Source organism: Taeniopygia guttata, chromosome 8 (assembly GCF_048771995.1).
Source record: "Taeniopygia guttata chromosome 8, bTaeGut7.mat, whole genome shotgun sequence".
In the NCBI taxonomy this organism is placed as follows: Eukaryota; Metazoa; Chordata; class Aves; order Passeriformes; family Estrildidae; genus Taeniopygia; species Taeniopygia guttata.
In genome coordinates this window covers 3,277,639-3,301,854 of record NC_133033.1, presented here as the reverse complement: position 1 = coordinate 3,301,854, position 24,216 = coordinate 3,277,639, and the positions used below count along the sequence as shown (strand labels likewise).

General features: G+C 41.2%; 1 protein-coding gene across 6 annotated transcripts in view; it reads left to right on the top strand.

The window, feature by feature from the left end:
• The window catches only part of FGGY (FGGY carbohydrate kinase domain containing), a 129,423-nt gene that overhangs the window by 95,688 nt on the left and 9,519 nt on the right, over positions 1-24,216 (top strand). For 5 of the 6 annotated variants that reach the window (XM_032749830.3, XM_032749827.3, XM_032749826.3 and 2 more), the window contains 3 exons: positions 373-447; positions 3,532-3,652; positions 6,282-6,376. In XM_032749830.3, coding sequence (XP_032605721.3) covers positions 373-447; positions 3,532-3,652; positions 6,282-6,376 — 291 coding nt within the window. Of the gene's footprint in view, positions 1-372; positions 448-3,531; positions 3,653-6,281; positions 6,382-24,216 lie in introns of those variants that run through there. The other variant, XM_030278634.4, reaches the window with a different exon arrangement.

Sequence of the window (24,216 nt, the reverse complement as noted above, 5' to 3'; positions counted from 1 at the left end):
GTGTTAGGGTGCTTGGGAGGGAGGGGGAGAGATGCTTTTAAAAAGTTATTTTTATGTAATAGCATTTTCATATTATTACATTAAATACATTCACGAGCAATATCTGAGTCATAACATAAAACTGTCAGAGTTAATCTATCTCTAATCCCATACAATATGCTGTTTGTTCTTTATTTCTTCACAAGGGCAAAGATAATTTATGTGGTTCTTCCCCAGATCAGGAATAACATGTTTAACATAACATTATGTGTACAGCTCACAGGAGTAAGGCTTGGAATTAGCACTGAAAACTTGTTACAACAAGAAGCCATAGAGAATAATAGAGTTTTACTTTGGCTGGATTTTTACATCTTCTTTTTGATCTTTGCACAGGTTGTTGGACTAACATTGTCTCGGGGTCTGGATGAACTTGCCCTTATCTACCTGGCCACGATCCAAGCCATTGCTGTAAGACATTTTTTAGTGCATAAAAGAAGAAATTAATTGTTCTGTGCAGACTGATCATTCCCTTCTGCTAACCAGATTTCTAATAATACATGAATTCATTTAATGGGCTTCTTAAAGGAGCAAGATACTGTTCACCCACATTGGTGACCACTCCCAGCTGGAGGATAATCAGCAGAATGTGGGGGAAGATGTTCCCCTAAAAAAATCCTGGCCTTATGGCAATTCTGTACGTGGAGCTTTTGCCTCTGGTGCAGATGTGAGGGAGGAGGCTGACAGCACAAGGAGCAGTGTTAACATCCCAGCTGTCCTTAGGGAGGCTGAGAGAGGGGGAGAAAAGCTCTGGCAATTGTACAAAGAGCTCAGTGCTGCCCTGAAAAGCCTCAGCTTCAGATTGTTCCCAAATCCCTGGATTTGCCCTCCCTGCCTGCTGGGTGAGGCAGAGCTCTGTGCCAGGACTGTGGTTCAGAGCCACCAGAGCACATCTTCCCCCTGTGTCCCTGCCCGAGGGGAGCAGTCCCAGCCTGTGTCCCTGGCTGGGCAGGGAGGCTGGGAAATGTCCCTCGTGTTTGCCAGCTCCAGGGATGGGGAATTTATGGGAATGCTTTTCTTTCTGCCTTGATTTTCGCTTGAACCCAGGATTTCCAGTTCACGAGAAGTTCTGTTTTGAGGTGAAGCCCTGGCTCACAGAAGTGGTTTGGAAAGCCTGGCTCAGGGTGTTTCCAGTGGGACGTGCTGTCCCCAGACCTCTGGTGACTGAAATTCACATTCCTTTAACATCCTCTCTGTCCTTTTTTTTTTTTTTTTAATTTGTTGAACTTGAGGTGTTTTTGCAAAACATGAACAGGCTGATGAATTGGGGAGTTTTCCTGACAAAACTATGTTCAGTTGGAAAACTTCCAAACTCCTCTCCTGGTTAACAGCAATGTTTCTAGGCTGGGTCAGCCATCTGGGATGGAGAGGGTGGGCAGCTGCTGTAAATTTACTGGGAATTGTTCATTTTATGTGTTAACCCTCCCTCTTCAGCAAATAAGAACTTAACCCCAGCCTGGGATTCATTGTTGTGAGTTTGGAGCCTTTTGCAGATGAATGTAGCTGGGTTATACCTGATGCTTCAGGATAATCCCACCATTGAAAGAAGAATGTGGAGGAGAGGTTCAACAATGCCAGGGACTGATCCTGCCCCTGAAAGGAACTTCCCAGTCTGGAACAGGTGCCCTCTGATTATCTCGTGCTAACGAAGTGGAAACCTTCTCTGCTGGAAATCCTGGGAAAGTCACCTATTATCTCATTATATGATACAGCTCAAACTTTGTGTAAAACACAAATACTGTCTTGAGCAGTAAACTCAGCAGCTGCATATCTTTTGGAGAGCTGATTGAGCTGATTTAATATAAAAAGGACATATTGTAATTTTCACTGTAAGTTAAGGGAAATTTATTGAAACAGTAACTAAAAAGTAGACAGAGAACATTGGTTTTGACTCGATATATTTACTAATTGCTGATGAGATACCTAGGAATTTAAATGTTCACTGCCAATTTTAGCTTCACTTTTATTGAAGGAAATTCACCTTTATTTGAAGGAAACAGTTGTAGTAATCCCGTACCATTAGCTGTCTTCAATGGGTGCAAGATAAACTTTAACCTATGTAAAAATCTTGTACAAAGTGTAGGCCTGCCCACAGAATGTTAATCTCTAGTTTTCTTTTCAGCAGGAGATGCTTTTTCCTTTTTATATAAAATTTGCATTTGAAGCCCCTCAATTTGCATTTTCTCCAACCCAGGATTAAATTAGTTCCCCCCCACCCACAGTGAAATAAGTCTGGCTTTAATTTAAATTGCTGTGTGAATACAATTTTCCAGGCAGGTAAACACAAAATAATTTTCACAGCATGTTCTTTCTCAGGGTCTTTGACATGTGTATGTTGTGAGAGAAGTTGTTAATAAATTTGAATTTCAGAAGCAGTGAAAGAGAATCTCCTTTTAACTATTCACTGCAAAATGCAATGCAACAGTTGGCCAGATGAGAACATGATCAGAGATGTAATTGTGGCTGTCCAGCCTGTTCTGAGCAGGCAGACTCCTTTTGGAGCAGTTGATTTTTCAATAATTAAAATCGTGGCTGTGCAATTTGGAGATCAGCCCTCTGTGTCAATAGGAAAGCGATGGATTTAGTCAGCTGGGGCTGGGGCTGCTCAGGTTCCTCTGAGCTGCTTGTCTAAAAATCAAAATAATTTGGAGGCCTATCCAGAAAAGTGCTGGGCATTCACTGTGGACTTCTCCAGCCTGGTGGAACTCTGCAAGTTCCATTTTCGGTAGCTTTTATTTGAAGAGGGGTTTGTTGCAGCTGCAGCCCTCTTAATAAACTGCAGCATGGTCTAAAGAAAACTTAAATAACAGTTTATGAAAACTCTGACCAGATTGTGTTTTGTCGGGAATGTGCCTACCAAGAGTCAGCCTGGGCAACATTTTGCCTTGAATTTGACATTTTGTCAAATCTGAGCTTCAAGCTTAACTTCCATGGTATTATAGAGAGCTGGGAATTATTTGGTCAAATAGTTTGTAAAATAAATGGAAAATATTCTTTCAAGAGGGAAATAGGGAGGAAGTTGACTTCAGTGAGGAGGGAAGCAAAGCAAACAAAAAGAAAAAAGATTTTTTTTTTTGAAAATGGCAAAACATTTGCTTCTGCCATTCTGATTTGAGTTTCTCAGAATGGAGACTGTAAATAAAAAGTTTAAATATGCCTGCTTTTGAGATGTTTCGATTAACTCAGTCATGAAGTGGAACATTTTATTTTGCATAGGGTAGAGGCCAAGAGAAATAGTTAAGCCAATACAAAATTCTTCAGGTTTTCCTTTTTGCTGAAAAGACAGAAAACAGTTTTTTATTTTCTGTTCTCTTTTTTTCTGTTTTGCTGTTTGGCTTCAGAATCGAAACTTCTTTACTGAGCTGGATTTTCAGATGCTGTTGTACAAAGTAAAGAGAAGGTTCTGGTGGGAATGTCTTTGCCATGCAGGTGTAGTTGTGTTCCTGGCTGCTCTCCTGTGCTCAGCTGGTTCTGTTTTTCCCCCCTTTTTTGAAGTTAGGAACAAGACATATTTTGGAGGCGATGCAGGCTGCAGGACATGAGATCAGCACGCTGTTCCTGTGTGGTGGGCTGAGCAAGAACCCTCTCTTTGTGCAGATGCATGCTGACATTACTGGTGAGCTTGGGGAAGGGCATGTTAGAGGAGTGGAATTACTTTTGGTTTTAGGTGTCTGAATACTTTGTCTTTGGAGAAATAAAAACTTTATATGGAGGTGTGTTTTGCTGCATGGCCAAAAAAGTGTTCAGCAAAATGTTCCTTCTGTTGGCTTCATCCTGTTTGACTTATGACACTTCCTGCTCATGCTGGGCATCGTATCCATTCTACAGAACAATTATTTTCTGAATTGCTTCCATGCCTGTGTCACTGAAGTGGTTTAGGGGACAGTGTCAGGATCCTTGCTCCTGCAAAGTGTTGCACCAGGAATTTGTAGAATTCCTGGTGGGTGGAAGGCCCTGGGTATGTGTTTCACTACAAGAGGAACTCCATGGTGTTTCACTCCATGGTGGTTTTGGTCTCCCCTCAGCCTGTGTGTGTTGGATATCTCTGCACACCTGTGAATCAGTTGAATATACTTCAAAAAACATGGAAAAAATTACAAAATTTAGCATAAAGGACTTCAGAGAAACATTGAGTGATATGTGTTGTGGGTTTATTTCAAATTAAGATCAGTTAAGCTGTCATAAATGAAGTTTAAGGCCCAAATTTGGGGAGTTTGATCTGGAGATCTGACATCAAGCATCAAACCACCCTTTATAACCCTGATGGACAAACAAAATACATAATGCCTATTGACCTTAAAATTCACTAAATATATTGTAGTCGAAGTGATGCTTTGTGAAAAATGTTGTTAAGTCCGTGCCTTTCCTGCAGAAACTCACATATTTTAGGTGAATTTCAGCTACATGTATAGTTGGGCTGCTGGGTCGTGGTGTGTAAAAGAAAAGATCTGTGAAAAGGTATTCTGATTAAAATGTAATCACAAGTTCTTTGACTGTAACTAATGGCCAAGTACAATTCAGTACAAAAAGGCCTTTTTGCAGTCTGGAGTTCTCCCCCATTTGTAAAATCAGTGACTGACAAGGGATGTCAGAGTTCATCTGACTGAAATGCTCTTGGTTATGTTGAACTCATTAGAGCCTATCAGATAAAATAACTAACATTCCAGGATCAATCCCCCATTCTTTCCTGAAAAGAAAAAAATCTGAATATATTATTGTTAACGACAAATGCCCATGACTCAGCCATGCAGGCATCCAATAGATAATTCCACAGGCCACTTAAAAAGTATCTTGATCTTTTTGTTTGCCTGGTAAGAATTCCGTATTCATTCTGAGGATGCGGGAAATGGGCAGTAAATTTTAGAGCACGCTGAAAATTGCTCACTGACGCCTGGCAGAGAGCCACGGAGCTCTGAGCTTGAGCTTTAGATTTGCTGTTCCAAGCTGACCCAAGTCCTGAGCTGTGCTTCAGCTGAACTGCAGGAATGCTCAGGTGACAGGGCAAGCTTTGCATCAAGTACCTGAATGCCTGGTACGAGGTGAATTTGCTTTTTTATATTAATAATTTTATTTCTCATTTTGCAAAGTGTGTGTTCTGCCTTTTTCTTCTATAGATATTGTTCGTGGCTGATTTTAGGACTTCACCCAAATTTCAGCTCCTTCTAATCTTACAGCTATCTCTCAGGAGCAGCATTTTTTGGGGTATAATATGGCAGAGACTGTTTTGAGTAGGAATCCCTGCTCCCACCCCTGTGTTTGCATCATCATCCACTGAATGACACTATCTCAGCACTGGAAATGGAGACACATGCCAAATACTGCAGGAATATTAAATTTTTCAGCTTAGCAAGGATAAGCATCTGAAGTGCACCTAGAAAAGTATTTAGATTTATGCTCCTGGTTTAGATTTTTCTGGGGAGTTAAGAAAGCAGGCTAATTTTTGTTTGTTTTTTTAGCCTTTTCCTGCTTTTCTTTACACTAGTAAAACAGGTCTCAAAAAACTCTGCAAAAACCAAGGGAAAGTATGTTCTTGATAGTACCCATGGGTGGTGAAACACTAATATTTAATTCTATAGAATTTATATTCTTTAGACTAGGTAGAGAATATATAGAATAGAATATATATTCTTTAGAATATATATTGTTTGCTAGTTTTTTCAGTGTTTTAATTTTGTTTCTGAGTATCTTGCACAATTTGGAAAACAAGATTTCTTTTATTATTTCATACATAGCTTGAGAAAGTTACTACTCATATTTTCATGTCTCCCAGCAAAACCAGGCTGGCTTTGTTGGCTGTATGTTCAAAACCAAACACAAACAGTCTTTTTTTGTTTGTTGCAAAAGAAACAAAAAGGAGACCGCCTTGTTTTCCCCTCCAGGTCAACTTTTAATAGGCACGTGGGTTTGGAGGGTGTGGGTAACAGGTTTATACCAAGCCTTTTGAATGAGATAAATAGCCAGTGTCAAAGATCTGGGGGGGTTGTTTTTTGTGTGCTTTATGTTCTGCATTAATATTTTGCTAAAATGATTTTATTTAAATGCTGCACTTTCCTTGGAGCCTGGAACCACAGAGCAGAGAGATTTACATTAACCTACAGCAGGATGTATTTCTGAAAGGGGTTTTGAATAATGGTTTTCAAGCCCTTTCTGATGCTTTTTTTGATTGTCTTTTTGGGTTTTAATTATTTTTGGAGCTACTGGTGCTGCTGTGTTCCCTAACAGAGACCTGGCTCTTCCCTCTGCAGGCAAGCCTGTTGTGCTGTCCAAAGAAGTGGAGTCTGTTTTGGTGGGTGCTGCTATTCTTGGAGCTTGTGCTTCTGGGGATTTTGCATCTATCCAGGTATGCAGCACCTGATTTTATGTCATTTTTTGTTCAGTTTTAATGTGGCTTACACCTTGACTTCTGGCACCATGCACACACCTAAACCCAAATGGAAAGGTTTGTCCCTTCTGCACAGCCAGACAAGATCCAGCATTGCTTTCTCTCCACCCTCTGTTTAACTCCAGATATTATTTAGGTGTGTTAAGGATTCATTTGCCTTTGGACTGTGGGGACATGTATAGAAGCTGCTGTGTATGAAGTTAGCCCATGTAATTTTACAGACAAAAGAGGGAATTTGGCAAGGCTCTGATCCTGCAGGAAGGTCATACTTTCATCTCAGTTACATTTGTCCTACTTTCCTTCCTTCATATTGAGGAATGTTAAACATAAGAAGCAACACAGCATTATTTATGCAGTAAAAAATAACACATCTTAGCTCTTGTCTTGCCCCCAGTGAATGCAGAGTTCATAATGAGGATGGAACTGCATGTTCCTTCATGTTATTTCAGTCCATTAACAGCTGAAAAAGTAGCAGTGAGGCTTTTATTTTTAGTGGATCAGTCTAAGCATGGCTAAGCTGCATTTATACAAACAACAGTGGCATCAGAAACCCAAAGAAGGGTCTGACTGTCCCAAACCATGCCTGTTTTCCCACCTGGTGATCCCATAAGCCTCTCCTCTCCTCATGCTGCACAAGGACACTGAACAGCAAAATGCAGTTGGACAAAATGATTTATCAGAATGGTCCCTAATTCCTTTGTTACATTTTGCTTTATAACATCAGGGATAGATATTTGTAGATGAAATTTTGCACAAAAGCTTATCTGGAGATATTTTGTGAATAGGGAGGTCAGCTCCTTGACCTGGTTAAATTGATGCAGTTCCACTGGAATCAATAAACAGCTCAGCATAAGCTGAGGAGCTGGGCTGTGCTTGGCACTTCTCCAAATGGGAATATTCTACAGTGCTGTGTAGGTTAGCACAAAGAGCATTTTCCTTTCATGAGAATGTTTCCATTAAAATGAATCCCATTGCAGCAAATACACAGTGCAGCATATATATATCTGTGTGTAATAATTCTAGTACTTCTAAAGAGCCTTATTTTGATAAATGTAGTTTCAGCAGCAACTTTTGGTGACAGGATTTCGTATTTAATTATTGCTCTTCTGTTAATCTTCTGCCTTCAAACACGTATCTCATTCCAAGACTAGGTTGTTTTCCACTACTGTACAATAACTGAACATCTCAAAACTGATTATATTGAATCTGTTTTTATCAGCATTGAAAAATCTAATGCTGTGAAATTTTCTGTGTTGTGTTTTATACTATTTTGGTGTATGCACTTACCTTTAGTTTTTAACCCTGCTCTTATATATAAAAATATTACAGAAGAATATCCAGTAATGTCAGAACAAGTATGAATATTTTTAAAATAATTTAGCTACATGGGATCACAAAGGAGAAATTGAATACATTTATTTTAGGGTCAGGGAAGTGTAAATGTGTATCTACCATTGCAGTTCAATAACCTCTCTGAAATTTATTTTTGTAACACTTCTTCCAAAACAACCCTTTCTTAGAGGTGCTGCTGCAAACATTCAGCATCTTTGTAGACTTTGCAAATACAGGTTATTACCTCTCCTCTAATAGATGGTTTGTGCTTAATTACTATGCTTTCCAAAGCTCTTTGTTTGCTCAGTGTAATAGTAAAGGAGAGATCTGTGGGTTTTTTACAATAACCTCTCTCCTTGTGTCTATGGTTTTTTGATGGGGATTTTTTACTATATTTTCCCAGTCACTGGTCACATTTCTCAGAACAGCTTTTGGACATTTCCACTCAATGTCAGAATCAAAATGTTTAAAAGCTCCCTGGTTTTTATGGGTTGGCTGTGCTCCACTTTCTAAAATTCAAGCAGTTTTAGGACAGCTTGGAAATAGCACCCAAATCTGGACCCCTCCAAATCACTTCTGCTAATCTTAGTCCATCTTTACCATGCTCTGCTGACAGGAGCTCTGGCTGCTGCCCACCAGGGATGCTGAATTTGATGGAATGTTCATCCTGTAGGTATTTGGGGCATGGGGCAGCCAGAGCATCTGCCTCACTTAGAACACAAAGGCAAGATCCTCAAAATCTCCCAGGACATCCTTTTCAGTAGAGGAAAGACAAGGTAGGTCACCTAGGGAAGAGCCAAATCTGTGGTAACCTTGTGGGGTAGTCAGAGTTAGGCTTTATTTAACTGCACAGGTAAGAAATGTGTTGGAATTGGGTGGTATTTCCCGGGGTAGGTGTGTGGCTGTGGTGTTGCTGTATTCTCATCCTCCTACACAGTGCTGGTGCTTGGTCCTGTGGTGCCCCATCACACCACATCACTGGGGTTTGCACATGGGGAAGCAGCTGCTTCAGAGGATGGTTTTTCCCAAGGACAGGCAGTCACTCACCACACGTGGCTGTTGATGCACCCACCCCACATGGGACAGCAGGAGCCTCACCCTGACCTGTCTTGGGCAGTGGGTCATGGTGGCTGGAACACTGAAGAGCTTTTCCTTTATCCTTTGGTATCCCTAAATAAGTTTATTCTCACAAAGGAACATGCAGCAACACGCCTCCTGTCTCTTCTCCTTTCCCATACTGCAGCTCTTTGAACAATTCAGCATTTTGTTCTAATTCTTAATTTTCACATATTTTTCCTCGTATTTCAAGTGATTTGTGCAGAGTTTTTCTGACCACATCTGTTTTAGCACCAAAATTCTCAATATGCTGAGCCTTTACAGAGAAGCCTTGGAAATGAAGGTTAATGTAAAAGCTGTGACCAAACAGGTTAATTTGCAAGCTCATAGTGTGGATTGAAAAGTTCAAGCCCCTTGAAGCTGCAATTTCATCTTTAGGTAATTCTATCAAGGGAAGATTTATAACCTCCATCTCTCAGGCCTGGTCACCATATGTTGTTGCTTCAAAGAATGTTGACTTCCCTATTTTCCTCTTCATTTACTCTCCCTGCATTTTTCTCCTCTGTGGTAAAACAATTGGTCTATCCAAAAAAAAAAAAAAAGCCACACAGTGTGGTGAGTTCTTCCCTATTTCATCTGTTGGTTATTTAGTCTCTAGAAACTCCAGAAAGGGGAGAAAATCATCTGAATTTCATCTTGGTTTATCTTTTAATTTGTCCCTACAAATGCCACACATATCAAATTCACTTTTTCTCTGAGTGGTTCTGTAGGAGCTCTAACACAGCCTGGCTGGCCCCCAGCAGACAGTGCTGTGTAAAACAGTGTGGCATAAAGATTTTTGAAACAGACTGTATTTTTGGGGTTTGGATTTTTGAAATATGTGCTCTATTGAATGAACTAACCTTAACATCGCTGGCTTAGGTAGGTCAATTTATTGGTTCTAGCCATTCCTTTCATGCTGAGCAGCAGGATCCTGCTTTTCTATGGGATTGTTTCTGCAGTAAAAATATAGTTTCCGGTTTAGCCAGCCAGCAATTCCTTCTCAGTAAAAATGTTCAATAAATAAATGTCAAAGTTTCCAGTATATCCTCGTTACTCTGCCTCACTCGTATGTAATTGAAAATGGGAAGAAGGTGCTGTTTGATTTGGCAGTCATCCAGCTAATTTTTTTTTTTTTTTGATAGCCCACTCTTTGGGATAAAGCTGTACACCAGGGTACAGGATTACTGCCTAATAAAACCCTGCAGCCCACTGACTATTCCTTAATTGTGTATTAAAGCAATTAATAAAATTACCTGTATGGAACCAGATTACCAGATTTATTTTGGATGTGGTGTGTTCACGTGGGGCATTGTTACTGGCCAGCATGGGAAGGAGGAAACTCTGATTTTCTAGAGGGCATTTTGTTGGTAACTCTGTAATCAGCTTTCTGTGAATATTTTTGGTGTGAAACACTGAGCTAGAATTTGGAATCTATAAGACCACAAGATTTTTCACATATCAAATTCACTTTTAAGGGAGGTTTAGTCTTTCCTTTGTTCATTTTGGTTGTTAAGCAAGTTGATGGTATATCCTGCAAAAAGATAGGGAAATGCTTTTTTACTGTTTCTGTAAAGCATGTCATAGGTGCATGAAAATGAGCTGGATTCTGTAGGAAGAGGTGTTAGGTAATTATCTGATGTGATTAGCTGAATTGTTTAGCAGCTGAGCAGATGAAGAACCCCTTGGGTCCAGCCTGCAGCCCTGGAAACAGCCCCAGGAGCCATGGGGCTCGTGCTCCCCTGGGCCAGAGCTGTGGACTGTATTGCAGGTGGGAGTTGAAATTAAGGTGCTGCAGGGAAATAATTCACTCACAGCTCTGTACTAACAGAGCCTGGAAGAGTTTTGTTTGTGCACTGCTGGGTTTTGCTTCATTTGATGGACATCTCCTCTCAGGTGGCTCAGGATGATGTTGGGTGGTAGAACACAGAGGGAAAAATCAAACAACAAACCACACAGATAGCACAAGTTTTATAAAGATCAGCCAGGAAGAACATAGGATACACTGAGTGTTTGCCTTGTAACAATTAAAGTGTTACAGACAGTTATGAATGTGAAGAAGTTCCTGAGTACAATTAGTCCACAACCTTGGTAATGGACCAACTGGCAATGGGGAAGACACAACATTTTCATAAGAACACCCATAAATAATACTGGGACATACTCAACTTTTGTGCTGGCAGAACTGGAGGGGATTAGGCCGTTTCCATTTCTGGATCACGCCGTTTCTCGTGTAATTTTGTTTAATTTATTTCAGTGGACATGCTGCAGTTGATGATCTGATCCTCTATTCCTCTTCCAAAGCATCACCTGTCAGGCCATGGATTGAAATTCATGCAAGCGTCCCGTGATTTCCATATTTTCAAAAGCAAGGGCTGAGTGGAAGATCAGGGAAAGGATAAGTTTTTCCTTAAAAATGGTAATAACTTCGGAAATCAAAAGAGGAAATAAAATTGCCTCTCCCTGTTGAGTTCAGGAATGCTGCCTTCCCTCATCTCATTAAAAATTTAAAGCACTCTTGTTTTTGAGCAGGGTGAATTAGTAATTAAGTGCTATAATCAACTTGTGTAAACATAATATTGAAGGAGAACAGCAAATTAATCATTTTGTTGGCTTGCCTTACCTAATTAATGCACCTTTTAGCAAAGGCCTTCCTGCCATGTTGGGTTTTTTCTCCCATTCCCTTAATCAGAGGATTTTGGAAAGGCAGAGGAAGGAGATGGTTTTTCTTAGGCACCATGATGTACACAAGGGGTGTGTTAAGGTGCTGTGAGCTTGCCTTCCTTTTCTTCAAGAACTCCAAATCTGCTCATGGAGAGTTGGAGCCCAAGGTTTAGTGGAGACTATCCTTGAGCACAAAGTAAAAAGTTCTTGCTCTCCTATGTGGGCATTGGTTGGTGTGGCCTCTTCTTCTAAGAGACTTTGAGAACCAAACTATTTTATGTAAAGTATTCAATGGCTGTGGAGAATATTTACATCTAGCCAAGCCTGGGCTCAGGGCAGTAACTTGGCAGTAGAACTTCTTCTCTTTACCTCTTTCCTTGGTGTTTTGACACTGAAATATGGCTTTCCCTAGTTGAGAGTGGTTTTTTTTCCCTTGTGTAATAAAGTCAGATTCAATATGGCATGCATGAAACCACCAACATACTGGCAATGCCTCTGGCTTTTGTATAGAGTCAGCTGCCTCCTTACCAGAAATCTTGAGAGAAATATAGATGAGAGAGAGAGAAATGAAAAGGCAGTGATTTAATGGCCACTGTCCAGTTCCTTGTGGCCTGGTGTTTATGGTACAAAGAGTGCCTTTTTAGTTAGCATATTTTGGCCTTACTGTCAGAAGTCTCTGCAGTGAGGGTAAAAAGCAGATGAATCACTACTACTCTTTTGCCCCAAGGATGATCCTTCTGTATTAAAGCTGAGGAATATAAATGCTGGTTTGTCTCTGCCAAGCACAGAATGAGCTTTCAATCAGTTTGAGAGTGTGACTTTTTTTCACTTTCCAAGCCACAACAAATATGTAGAAACCTTTATACTTTCTTTCAGCTGACTCCAGTGGACAGCATTTCCATGTGGCTGGAGTTCCTCTCTTGGTGGGAGTTAAATCACACACACAAACACCACCATGTAGAGATCACACAGCTGAGATGTGGCTGTCGCTGCTCGCACGATGCTTTCACAAAAGTGCTTAGAAAAGTACCCTCTGCCTTGTTGCTGTTTACTGACATGTGATACTGGTTGACATCTGTTGCCCTTCTCATTTGAGGTCTGTTTGCTTTACTAACTTTAACATTTCCACATTGCTGTGCTGCTGAAGTGCAGATACGCAAATCTCCTTGCAGTCCCCAAGGTCCTTTTATGAGAAGCAGAGCTGCCATCATTTGATATCATCCTGCTGGCTGCCTTTTATACTGGAGTGGAGAGAAGTAATTCTGTTGCTGTGAAATGTTCTTGGGGGAGTGCAGTGTCTAGTGCTATATGTTGTCATACATTTGATGTATTATCAGATCAGTACATGCTGTGCAGTAGTGTTTAGTTCATTGTCACAGCAGATGATTTGTGGTTGGTTTATATCACTTGAAATTATTACAGGTAAAAACTTGTCTAAGTAAATGTCAAAGTTTGTCATAGCAGGTCACATAGCTGCTGCAGTGACAGATGATCTTAGTCCACAATCCTAATGCAGCATTCCCAGTTAATGTAAATCAGAGTTGCTCCAGGATTGCAGAGGAGTGACACCAGTTTACTCCGGTACCCCAGTCCAGTCAAGCACTGGGATGCATCATCTGACTTTCAAGTAGGCAAGAAGCTCAGCTGGAGAGAGGCAGGACTGCCCATGTGCTGAAGTACTTTACTGAATCAGAGCCCAAAGAGGAATCTGACACAGTTCACTGGGAGATGACACATCTTGAGATGATAAAGGTGATTAGAGCTCTTGCAGTTGGTTTGTGTTATTGCTCCTTCAGGAACAAGTTGTGGATGCTACAGGTAGTGGGATACAAAGGCTGTGTCTTGTGTTAAGTGCTGTCCTTTTTGTGGAAGCTCATTTGGAAGCGTGCTGCATTTGAAATGTCATGCAGTACACAAATGTTCAGATTTGGAATTTCTCAGTAACTCTTTAATGACAGGGAAAGGCAGCTGCAGTGAGTCCGTGTGATATATCAGCTATAACAGAACTGCCCATTTACAGGAGCTGAGTGTTTGGCACAGCTCTTCTAACACTGGAGGCAGCAACCTCAGCAGTCTGGTACTTAGGGATGTGGCCTTGCTGTTGCTCTGAAAGCAGAAATAAGCATGAAATATCACAGTAATGAAATAAAACCTGGCCTTTCATTTGGGCATTGGTGGAAGGAGATGGGGCACCATGTGTTGGGATATCAATGTGACTTCCCTGTTTATTAATTCTGGCTGAGACTGGTGATAAAGATTTTATTACCTATTTTTCACATTTATGAGGATGGACAAAAAAGATAATGAAGACCTCCTAGATGGAAGCATGACAAAAGAAATCTATTTAATCTGTCTTTATGCTGAAAGTGTAGCTGGCTTTGCACAGTGGCACAGCTCCACTGACTTTTCCTGAGTTCTGGATCTTTCACACCCTGAATTATTTGTGTTAGAAACAACCACATTTACATGAATATAACCTCCTCTGTCTGTAGAATTAACATTGACATTGTCTTTCAGCTTTTTAAAAACTCACATCAGCTGATGCTGGCAAAGAATAAGATGTAGTGTTTTGTTAATCTGCACAAGTTGAGACTCTTATTAACCCAATGGTGTTTTTCTCATCTGTCACTAAGCCCAGAATCTGGCAAGTAGGAGAAAAAATGCTGCCTGGAATAGTGCAGCTTCTGCTGCTGTATATTTTTTTAACAAACCATGAAATGACCACAGTGGAGTTTGTCTAAGGAGATGTACAATTAGTTGATTTTTTTTTTCAAGAAGAATAAGATTAAGATCAGCTTGTAGAAGTTTAATAATATCACAACCTTACAGTTTTTCCAGCTTGCTGACCCTGTCTTTTCTTGAGGAAAACCATAAATATGAGGAAACCATAAATGTGTCTTTGTAGTAGATAGATACTTTCTTAAAAGTGTACTGTGATCCTTCCCCTTTCTATTTTAAGGACCGATTTTATCCATGTACTTAGAGACACAGCTGAAGTCATTTGGACCTTGGACTCCCCTTCTGTCCAGGCCATTTAAGCAGGGAAGAGTGTGATAGCAATATTTTATAGAAGGATGAGGACAAAGGGGGGTACCATGGATCTTTTGTAACTGTCAGTAGCCAAGAAGGTCCTTTTCAGAGCATGTCTTGCTTAAATGATGTTTGGGATGTCAAACAAGTTAAAGTCTCTCTGCCCTCACCTCTTCAGTAGCTGAGTAGAACAACCTTCAAGTTAGGCACTGGAGAATTGGAAACTCAATCTGGCTACATTGTGAGATTAATTTTCCATCTGGGATTTGCACTCTTGCTATGTCAGCACAGGGATCAGACTGTTCCGTGGCCAAGCACGAGCATGTGGAGTCACAGCACTGTCTGAAATGCTTGAATGTCTTTCACACTGAAGTTTGTGAAGGACATTATGATCACTTAGTTGTGGGATTTGGTGCCACTAGTTCAGACCACTAGGACATACTTTTGATACTCTTTATTTGAAAAAGTTTTATGTTTTACATATGCCACATTATCCTTGCTCCTAAAGATGTCTAGAGGGGTTTATTTCTTAACATTTTCTCTCTGTGTATAGTTTAACAAGACTGTTTACTATCTGAGAGTGTCCAATACATTTTATTGTGGTTTACAGTAAAGACATTTTTCATTATTCCCTTTCATATAATCACAGATCTGAAATGGTGAAGGAGAGATCCCATAACATCTATTAGAAGGCAGCTGCTTTTTTACGGTGTTGTCTTTCCTCAGAATTGGAATACAATTCTCATTCTCTTTTCTTTGTTCAATCATATGTTCTTGTTTCCTTGGTTTCTTAGATACAGACATTAATAACCATTCCCAACCCTTTTCTTCTTGTTTTGATACAACTTTTTACATGTCCTGTGCTTAAAATTTCTGTGGCACATTTTAAAGTTGAGCAGTGGGATATAGAGAATCCATATGAAATTCCTTTGTGGCTCTGATTTGTTTTTACTGGGACATGTGTCCACGTAATGAGTAGCAAGACCATAATTGTCACTCTTGAGGAAAATAAAGGCAGAAAGGCTGACCACCAAGTGGGCAAGGAAAAGCCTGACTTGCAGATTTTTGCACAAAGATATTCCTCCAAATTAGGCTTGAAAACATTGGAAGAGCACAAACAGGGAGAACTGCTGTGCCCATTTCTTGCTGTGCCTTATAAGTGCACAGCAAAAGAGAGTTGGGTTGTTGTCTTAGGAATGATTAATGGGGCATGTTCTCAATGTGTAGCATTCCTGGGAGCTGCATTCCTCTGAGCATCACTAACCCTCAGTACAGAAATACCTCCTGACCCATGCAGGGCCTGTTTGTGTGAGCACCTGCTGTCAGCTGCTGTTTGCCACGCAGCTTCCAGAGAGTCCTTTGCCAGGTAGAGGTTTTGGGGAGGAGTGTGGGTGTGGGAGCTCTGGGGGGGGGAACACAGTTTTTGGGTAAGGAATAGAAAAAAGTGATGTGGCAATGGACTCCTCAGTAATGAGGGATGGTTAGATCTGACCATGTCACTTCTTTGGGAGCTTGGGAAGTGCAGGGGACCCCTTGAAGGAGAACACTCTGGAAAATAAACCAACTTCTAATCAATAGTTTTTCCTTTGAAGAGTCTCTGCATGACAGGCATGTATGGGAGGGCTGTACCATTGTCCATCCCAACCTCTCCTTCCCAAAACCATGGGGTGGATGATGGTAACACATCACCTTTGAAAGATGCCTTCATTGCCCAGCCCTGTAGCACAAACACCTTGGATGCATTCAGCAAAAATTCTGCTGAGCCTTGTAGCCTGCAGACTCCTTTTGCTTTCAAAATGTCTGGTAAGACTTATTTTTTGCCGAATTTTCCCAGACTAATGGTTTTCTATATGTTGTTGTGAAATCACCCATTTCTGTTAACTTTAAGTAGTTTAGGTATTGGATGCTGTATCTTTATTCCAGACTGAGGAAAGCACCTCATGTGTCTTCCAGCAGATAAATGGGATGTGTGTTAGGCTCTAGGTTGGGAGCTGGCACTTAGCTTAGGTGTGGGAGGTGAGTAATGGCCCTAAAGATGCTAAGCTGTGTGAAGCCCTTCTGATAAATGAGGCCTTTTTGTGATGAGCTCTCCTCACGTTCCTGGACTGGTTGGCATAAAAGCTTTGAGCATACAAGCACATTACTCATTATTTACTGGTTGTGGTTGCAAGGTCATTTAATTTCACAGTAGTCCCATCTAAGGGATGATTCTTGCATTGCGTGAAAGGGAGACTAAGCAAGATTCACTTTTTTTTTAAATTTGCTTTGTATAACTTTGCCCCTGTAGATATTCAGCACATTTTCCATAAGACTCAAAATGCCAATTGTGTGGCATTCAGTACATGGACGTTCACTCATCCCAGAGGAGAATCAGGCATGGAAAGAGAATAAAGATAGGAATGGGGCTTTTCTCTTTCATCATGAAATCCTCAATAGCCACCATCTCCCTCTCCCTGCTCCCACTCTGATGTTGTTTATTGTTTCCTCTTGTATTTTTGCCTCTGATTTGTGCCTCTCTTTTGTTTAGTAACTTTCACATTTTATTTTCCCGTCTCTTGGTCTTCTCTTTTCTTCTTTCCTCCCAACTCTTTCTACATCTCATTCCCTCAGCCCTGTCCTCACATAATGAAAAGCAAAGAGTCAGCGATGGTTTGTGGCTCAGTCAGTGCTGATCCCTCACCTCAGGGCCCCTCTCAAGGCTTGCAGGACTTCAGTAAAGCCTCATGGCAATGCCCTTTGTTTTATGGGCACAGCATATGGACACTAACTGGGCTGTGCCAGTGTTCTTGGACTGGAAGAGGGGAGATTTATGATGGCACTGATCACAGCGCTAAAATAAACTGTCCTTCCTCAGCCAGAGGAATAGGAGTTTGTAAATGCCAGCATCTTATACACAAACTGAAGGACAGGGCTGAGGGAGCCAGCTGCCCAGGTTAGCTGTTCAGGATCTGAACATGGCAAGGCTTTAAAAGCAGAGAGCCAGAAGAAGTCATTTATATTAAAACAAACTCTGCCATGAGTCATTTGACTTCTTTTTCTCTTACACACATAGTTTATGTCCCAGGCCTTCTAAGGCCTGGGTAACATCTGATACTCTTTAGGCTGAGCCGGCTTTAGTAGGAGTGGGATCCTGCTTCCACTTACATTGTACCACTTAGAACTCTATTTAATTGGAGTCTTGTGTTTACAGGCTGTAACTGTTACTTATTTGTCATTTTTATGGTAATAAAAAGAGTGTTTGTCTGTGATTCAGTCCTTGCCGTGGTGTTGAACAGGTCTGTGTCCTTCAGCAGTAGCAGAGGAAAAGAGGGGCTTTTGCTTTTCACCTCATTCATTTTTCTCATGCAGCTCCAGTCAGGTCAGCAGGCAAGAGGGGTGCAGGTCCTTCCCATCCCTCCCAACCACTGTCTCAGTCTATTGATGCCAGCAGAGCATCACTCCACATTTTTTCACACCATTTGCAATGACGTGAATGTGGTTTTTCTTCCCTTCTCCTTCAAAAGAACCAGCACCAAAGTGTACCCTGTCTGCAAAATACAGCTTTATCTCTTTTACAATTTTTCCTTTTTTCTTTTTTTTTTTTTTCATTCTCTCCTTTGTCTCATCCCTTCTGATCTCAGGTTTTTGTTTAAACATTTTTACCAGGTGCAAAACAGAGTCGGAGATGTGAAAGGTGTATGAATTCTTCAAGTCTTAGTCCCTGCTTATGCCAAGGCCTATAGAGACCTGAAAGGGGATAATGAAACACAGACAAAGGGCAGGAAATCTTTGTCCTACTCCAAAGTTTACAGGGAAAGGCTTCAACCCCTCCCCATCCAGCTTCCCTGGGCAAGGATAACCCTCAGGCCTCCCTGTTAAGAGGCTGCACCTTAATTAAGAGCATGACTCTTGTTCCCTCTAGTGGCTAATTACACAGCATCTCTCACACCAGTGTCATTCCACTGCCTTCCTGCTTCCCTGCCCTTTTTTATATGTTCTGTAACTGTCTAAATGTCTCCAAATGATGGTATTTGCCATTCTTTGGATTGTGCCTTCAGAAAGCTGGAAACTCTCCCATGGACAGATCCAACACAGCAGTAGGATTTAGGCCTGGAGAGGTTTTTGCTGCTATTCCATCCATGGTGGATTTTTCTGCAGCGTTACCAGGAAGGGTTAAGGAAAAAGGGCTTCTCTTGCTTTATCAGCATCTCTGCTCCTATTGTAATTCCTTAAGTATGAACAGATATGGATGTCCAGAACTGTTGGACACCTCAAATCCCAGGCTTGTTTCATGTTCTGGAGATAAGGAGTGAGTTGCCTGACTTTCCAGATCGAACAAATACCCTGTAAAACCTAGTGCAGTATTTCCTAAGGACACAGGGAAAATTCAGTGTTTGCCAAAGTAGTTGTTATTAACAGCCTGGTAATGGGAGGCACTCTGTGCTAGTTCAAATTGACACAAACTACTGCAGCACCAAGTTCTTCTGAGTATAAATAAAAACAGAATTTTGCAATGAGGGAACAATCTGTGTAACCTAACTTGAGAGGCAGAGTACATAGATTTTATTCCCACCTCAGTCACTGACTTTGTCTGTGACTTTGGCCAAGTTGTGTAACTTTTTATTCTTCCTCCTGACTTGTGAAGCAGATTTAGTGAAATTTCCATACCTCAGAGGTAGGTTTATTGTTGTATTAAAGTGATAGAACAAAAAGTGCAAAGAAAATCTATGATGATGCTAAAATGTTGCTCTGGTGGGTTAAAATAAGTTAGAATGCAATAGCTATAGATTGACAACAGACTTACACATAATTGGAACATCTTTTGACTTCAAAATCTTACCTTAGAACTGGAGTTGGTTTGTGTGTTAATTTTCATTGCTATGTATATAATATGGAAGATGGTTTGTATACTGTGGCATGGTTACAACTCTGATGTTTGTATCGAGTTTTCATATTTACAGCATTCAGAACATTTAAAGATTGTGTTGTACATCTGCACAAAAATGCACTTCATATGCAGAATTCTTGTTTTTAGAGGATATTTGGGACGGAATGGGAGACCACATCCTTTAAAGCACAAATTCACTTAGGGATTGGATTGGCAATTTCTTAGGAACAGCAAAGGCTAACCCCAGATCAGCATTTTCATTCCCAGCCTGAAGCTTTAGCTGTCCAGCACATAACTGAGGTGCTCTTCTTGCTCAGGTATGGACCCCTCTAAACTAAATGCAGTTGTAGACATTTCTGGAGACTTCTGAAAATCAGATGTTGCCCTTTTTTGACTGCAGTGGGACCAGGATTAGCAGAAACAACAAATGCATCTTGCATTGCTGAGCATTTTCTGAGGTGTATCTGAAACTGATTTGTGACAGGCCAGTAACCCAATGAGAGTAATGTAAAACATCCAGCAGGGTAAGACCTCCTCCTTAGCACTGTATCCTTTTTCTTGCATGCCTGGGTTGCATTTTTTAAAATTAAGTTACTGAGTTGTAGAATGACCCACATTCCTTTATTCCTGTAAAACCAGAATGATTGACAGCTTTTAATTGCACATGCTCCTACTGTTTGTTGGGAGAGGAGAGGGCAGGAGGGGATCCTACCAAATGTTTGAAATATTATCAATAGAGAAAAGATTGTTGAGCATGAAAAAATGGATTCTTATCAAGGGTTTAGTTATATAAGTTGCTGATCCTGTCTGATCTTATATAGATCTTCACTAATTATTCCAATGTCAATAACCAAGCCAGAGCAGAACAATGGATAAGTGTGTTTAGAAAGGTGTGCAGTAGAATTCAGACTTGCATCAGATAAAAGTAATTTAATATCTTTCCCTCCATTCTAGACTCATCACAGCCAAAGAAATACCTTTGAACAAAAACTAGTTGATTTTTTTTCAGATTTGCTGCATGAAGCAGTTTCCAAAGTACAGAATTGCTGCTAATGGAAAAGCGAAACAAATCTGGGATTTTGAGCTGGTGGAGTGTTCGTGCAAGTGATTAGGCTGTACAAAAGGAGCATTCATCTTGAAATGACAGATAAGTGCTAAGGACAGGACTGAAAACTGTAAATATGTTAGCACTTTAAGCGAGAGCACAGCTTCAGCACTTGTGAGACTCATCAGCTGCTGTAAACAATATGGATCTTTGAGCTGATCTCTGCTGAGATCTCAGCACATCAGATAATGATAGAGTTGTTCGTTTTTTCTTCTTCTGTTTTGCTTGGTTGGTTTTGTTTTTTTGTTTTTTTTCCTTTCAGAAAGTACTTTCTGCAGACAGCAGGCCTGTGGTGCTGCCAGCACACACTCACCTCCCTCCTGGAGCAGCCACCGTGGGGAGCAAAGGACAGGGCTGGGCTCTGCCTCTCCCCAGTTCTGCTCCAGTCAGGAACACAAAGTGCAGCTGCACTGCCACCCTCCTTGCAGGGCTGTGCCCCCACCCACGGCTGGGGAAGGCTCTTTGAGCTCCTCCAGCCTCAGCACACTTCTCCACGTGTGATTTTAAAAGGAGGAGTTCAGGTGGTGGCAGCAGTTTCTCCTGTGGGGCTTTGCAAAGGGTTATCAGTGACTGAGCTGTGACAATGGAGCATTTCATGTTGGGAAAACTGCATACAATAGAAATTAGTTTGAAACCAGTAAATCCCCTTTGCAGAGGACACAATAAAAACCTGGCAGCCCACCACAGCTCCCAACACTCACTGACCTCTCTGAGGTTCTGCTCAGTGACCTACAAGTGAAAAGCTCCATGAACCATTTGGGCCTCTGCTATTCATCTCTTTTCCCAGCTTTCTGTCTTTTAATAAAAGGACAGATCTTCAGCAGCAGGAATTGGCTCAGTTCTTAGAATCAGCTGAATGGTGAAGCACAAAGTGGTTTTTCTTCAGTTGTGTCCCCCATTGGCCAGATTTTCCCTCCTGAGTGGTATTAATCTTGTGGTGTTGGTAATTCTCATGGAACATGTGAGGAACTGAGGTGCAGGAGGCTTCGCAGGATCACAGAATATTCTGAGTTGGAAGGACCCACAGGGATGATCTAGTCTATCTCTTAAGTGAAGGGCCCCCAAATGGGGATCAAATTCACACCCTTGGCATTGTCAGCACCATGTTCTGACCAGCTGAGTTGATCTCAGGGCCTGTATGGCTTAAAATTCAGGAGCCAATGAATCCAGTGACTGCAGTCATGGGAGGTGTGCTGGGAAGAGCTTTTCCCCATAAGCACTTGAGGAGCAGTGGGTTAGGAATTTCTCATTTAAGTGGCTGAAGGGGCAAGGCTTGCTTGGAAGCAGGAGCCACAAGGTGCAGCTCACTGGGGGCTTCTTAAAAAGCTGGGACAATAGGATGAGATAGCAAAGTAAAAGTTGGAATGGTGACTGGGTGGGTGTTGTAAGGTGAGAACATCCCTTGGAAGGATTTGGTGTTGTTTGCCTTTCCTGCAGATAAAAAGGAGAGCTTATAAACCAGCTCTTATAAATCCCAGAGCTTATAAACCTCAGGCTTCCCATATGGCCAAAACTTGGGAAGGTGGAGACTGTCCTGGGTGCTCTTCTCTATGGGATCTCAGCTTTCAGGATGGTGCTGTGTTGGATCTCAGGCTGTGACCAGCCCAGCTCTGGTGCCACTGGTGCCTCACTCCCACAGCAAATGCACTTCTAATTCCAACTGGGGTGCTTGCAAACAGAACCAGCCTTTGTTTTGGGCACGGGCAATTATAAAATGTGCTCTTTTCTATTTGCCAAATGAATACAAATGCTTTTTTAGAACATCTGCTAAGGGAAAATATGCCTCAGATACCTTTAAAACTCCTGCTGGTGGTGCTGGGCAACAGGTTTAGATTTGCTCAGTAACAAAAATTATTGAATATTACTTGAATCAAAGGCTCTTTCTGGCTCTGGGGCAGGTGTGAATAAATAGTTCTTTGGTTTGGTTTTGTATAGAAAAACATCAGCCAGGGTGGTGATGAGAATAACCTGACATTTGCCAATAAGAATAGTTTAGTCCAAATTAATTTGTTCACAGTCGGTGCCTACAGGTTTTCTGTGCAATAAATGTGATTGCAGTATACAGACATTGTGCACATTAAGAGATTCTGCTGACAGAGAAGTTTTAGTGCTAAAGGGAACTGTATTTGCCTTTTCCCAGAGGTCTCCAAAAGATATACAAGCCAAAGTTTTTAGGAGCAAGGGGAGCAGAACACCTATTGTGATGTGACTTTGGCAGTTTCCTATGAAACTCTCTCAATTGTGTGTCCATGGGAATTCCACAGCTCAGGTTGAGCCTCTCCCTTTATTAGAGGGAGATGCTATTAGAGCACATTTGGCAACTAACTGGCCATCCCATCCTCAGACCAGGCTTCTCTGCTTTTTAAGGAATCATTCCCAAAATAAAATTGTTTAGCAATATGTATCCAGCATTTAAAGTGCTTTTTTTTTTTTTTAGAAAGAGCACTCTTGGAGGACAGTGCTAGTGGGCTGATTTTCAGATCCTGGAGAAGAAAGGATGCTCAGTTTTAAACAAAACAGGACAGTATCATCAGCTGATCACAGAATCATAGAACAGTTTGGGTTGGAAGAGACCTTTAAAGGTCACCTAGTCCACCCCCCTGCAATGATGAGTGTGCTTTGCTTCAGCTTCACTCAGTTCAGTCACTGCTAGCCTTTAATTTGGGAAAGAAAAATACTTTCTGGAGCAGTGTGCTGGAAAAGGTGGCTGACCTCTTGTCTGTAACAATTATGGCAAGGAAACCAAATGCCTTGTGCCATGGACAGCTGCCTTTTCTGTGCTGTGCAGTCCAGGCTAAACTCCCAACAGATTTCTCATTTCTTCGGGGATTTATTTTCTTGTTCGCCACTCATTGGATATCTCTGTATCTCTTAAGTGTTATTTTATTTTTTGTTGGACATGGGATATCTGTAAGGTTACTAAAAGGCTCTCTCTGTATTTTGATGAAGTTTTACTCTCTGTTTGAACATCTCAACCCTCTACTGGCTTACAGTAGTGAAAGACTTTTTCTAAAGGTCTCTTGTTTTTTATGAGCCCCTGTCCAGAGTAATTTCCCAAATGCAGTCCAGATTGGGTAAACTGTAAGCATATTTCTGAGTTGTTTTTTTTTTTTTTTCTTCTAATAGTAAACCACACATCAGATTAACCAGTTAAAAAATATCCCAAATCAAAACTCACAGTAGGGACTTTCCTCATTAACCTGAGGTAGACACTGGAGTATGATAAAGAATATATTTGAAAGGTGAGGGGGAAAGGAAAGGAAAGCAAAGGGTGAGGAGTGGGCCAGAGAAGCAAAGCAATGTGTTGCAGGTTATGCAGAGCTGTTCCCTGGATTAGTTTGCTCCATCCCCAGGAAGGATGAGTAGGGAGAGGGTGGATTGGGCAGTGCCCAGGAGCTGGTGGAGGAATTTGCTCTCCAGACTCCTAGTTGAGCTTGTGCCCTGTTAAACAGGAAAGGAAAGGAAAGGAAAGGAAAGGAAAGGAAAGGAAAGGAAAGGAAAGGAAAGGAAAGGAAAGGAAAGGAAAGGAAAGGAAAGGAAAGGAAAGGAAAGGAAAGGAAAGGAAAGGAAAGGAAAGGAAAGGAAAGGAAAGGAAAGGAAAGGAAAGGAAAGGAAAGGAAAGGAAAGGAAAGGAAAGGAAAGGAAAGGAAAGGAAAGGAAAGGAAAGGAAAGGAAAGGAAAGGAAAGGAAAGGAAAGGAAAGGAA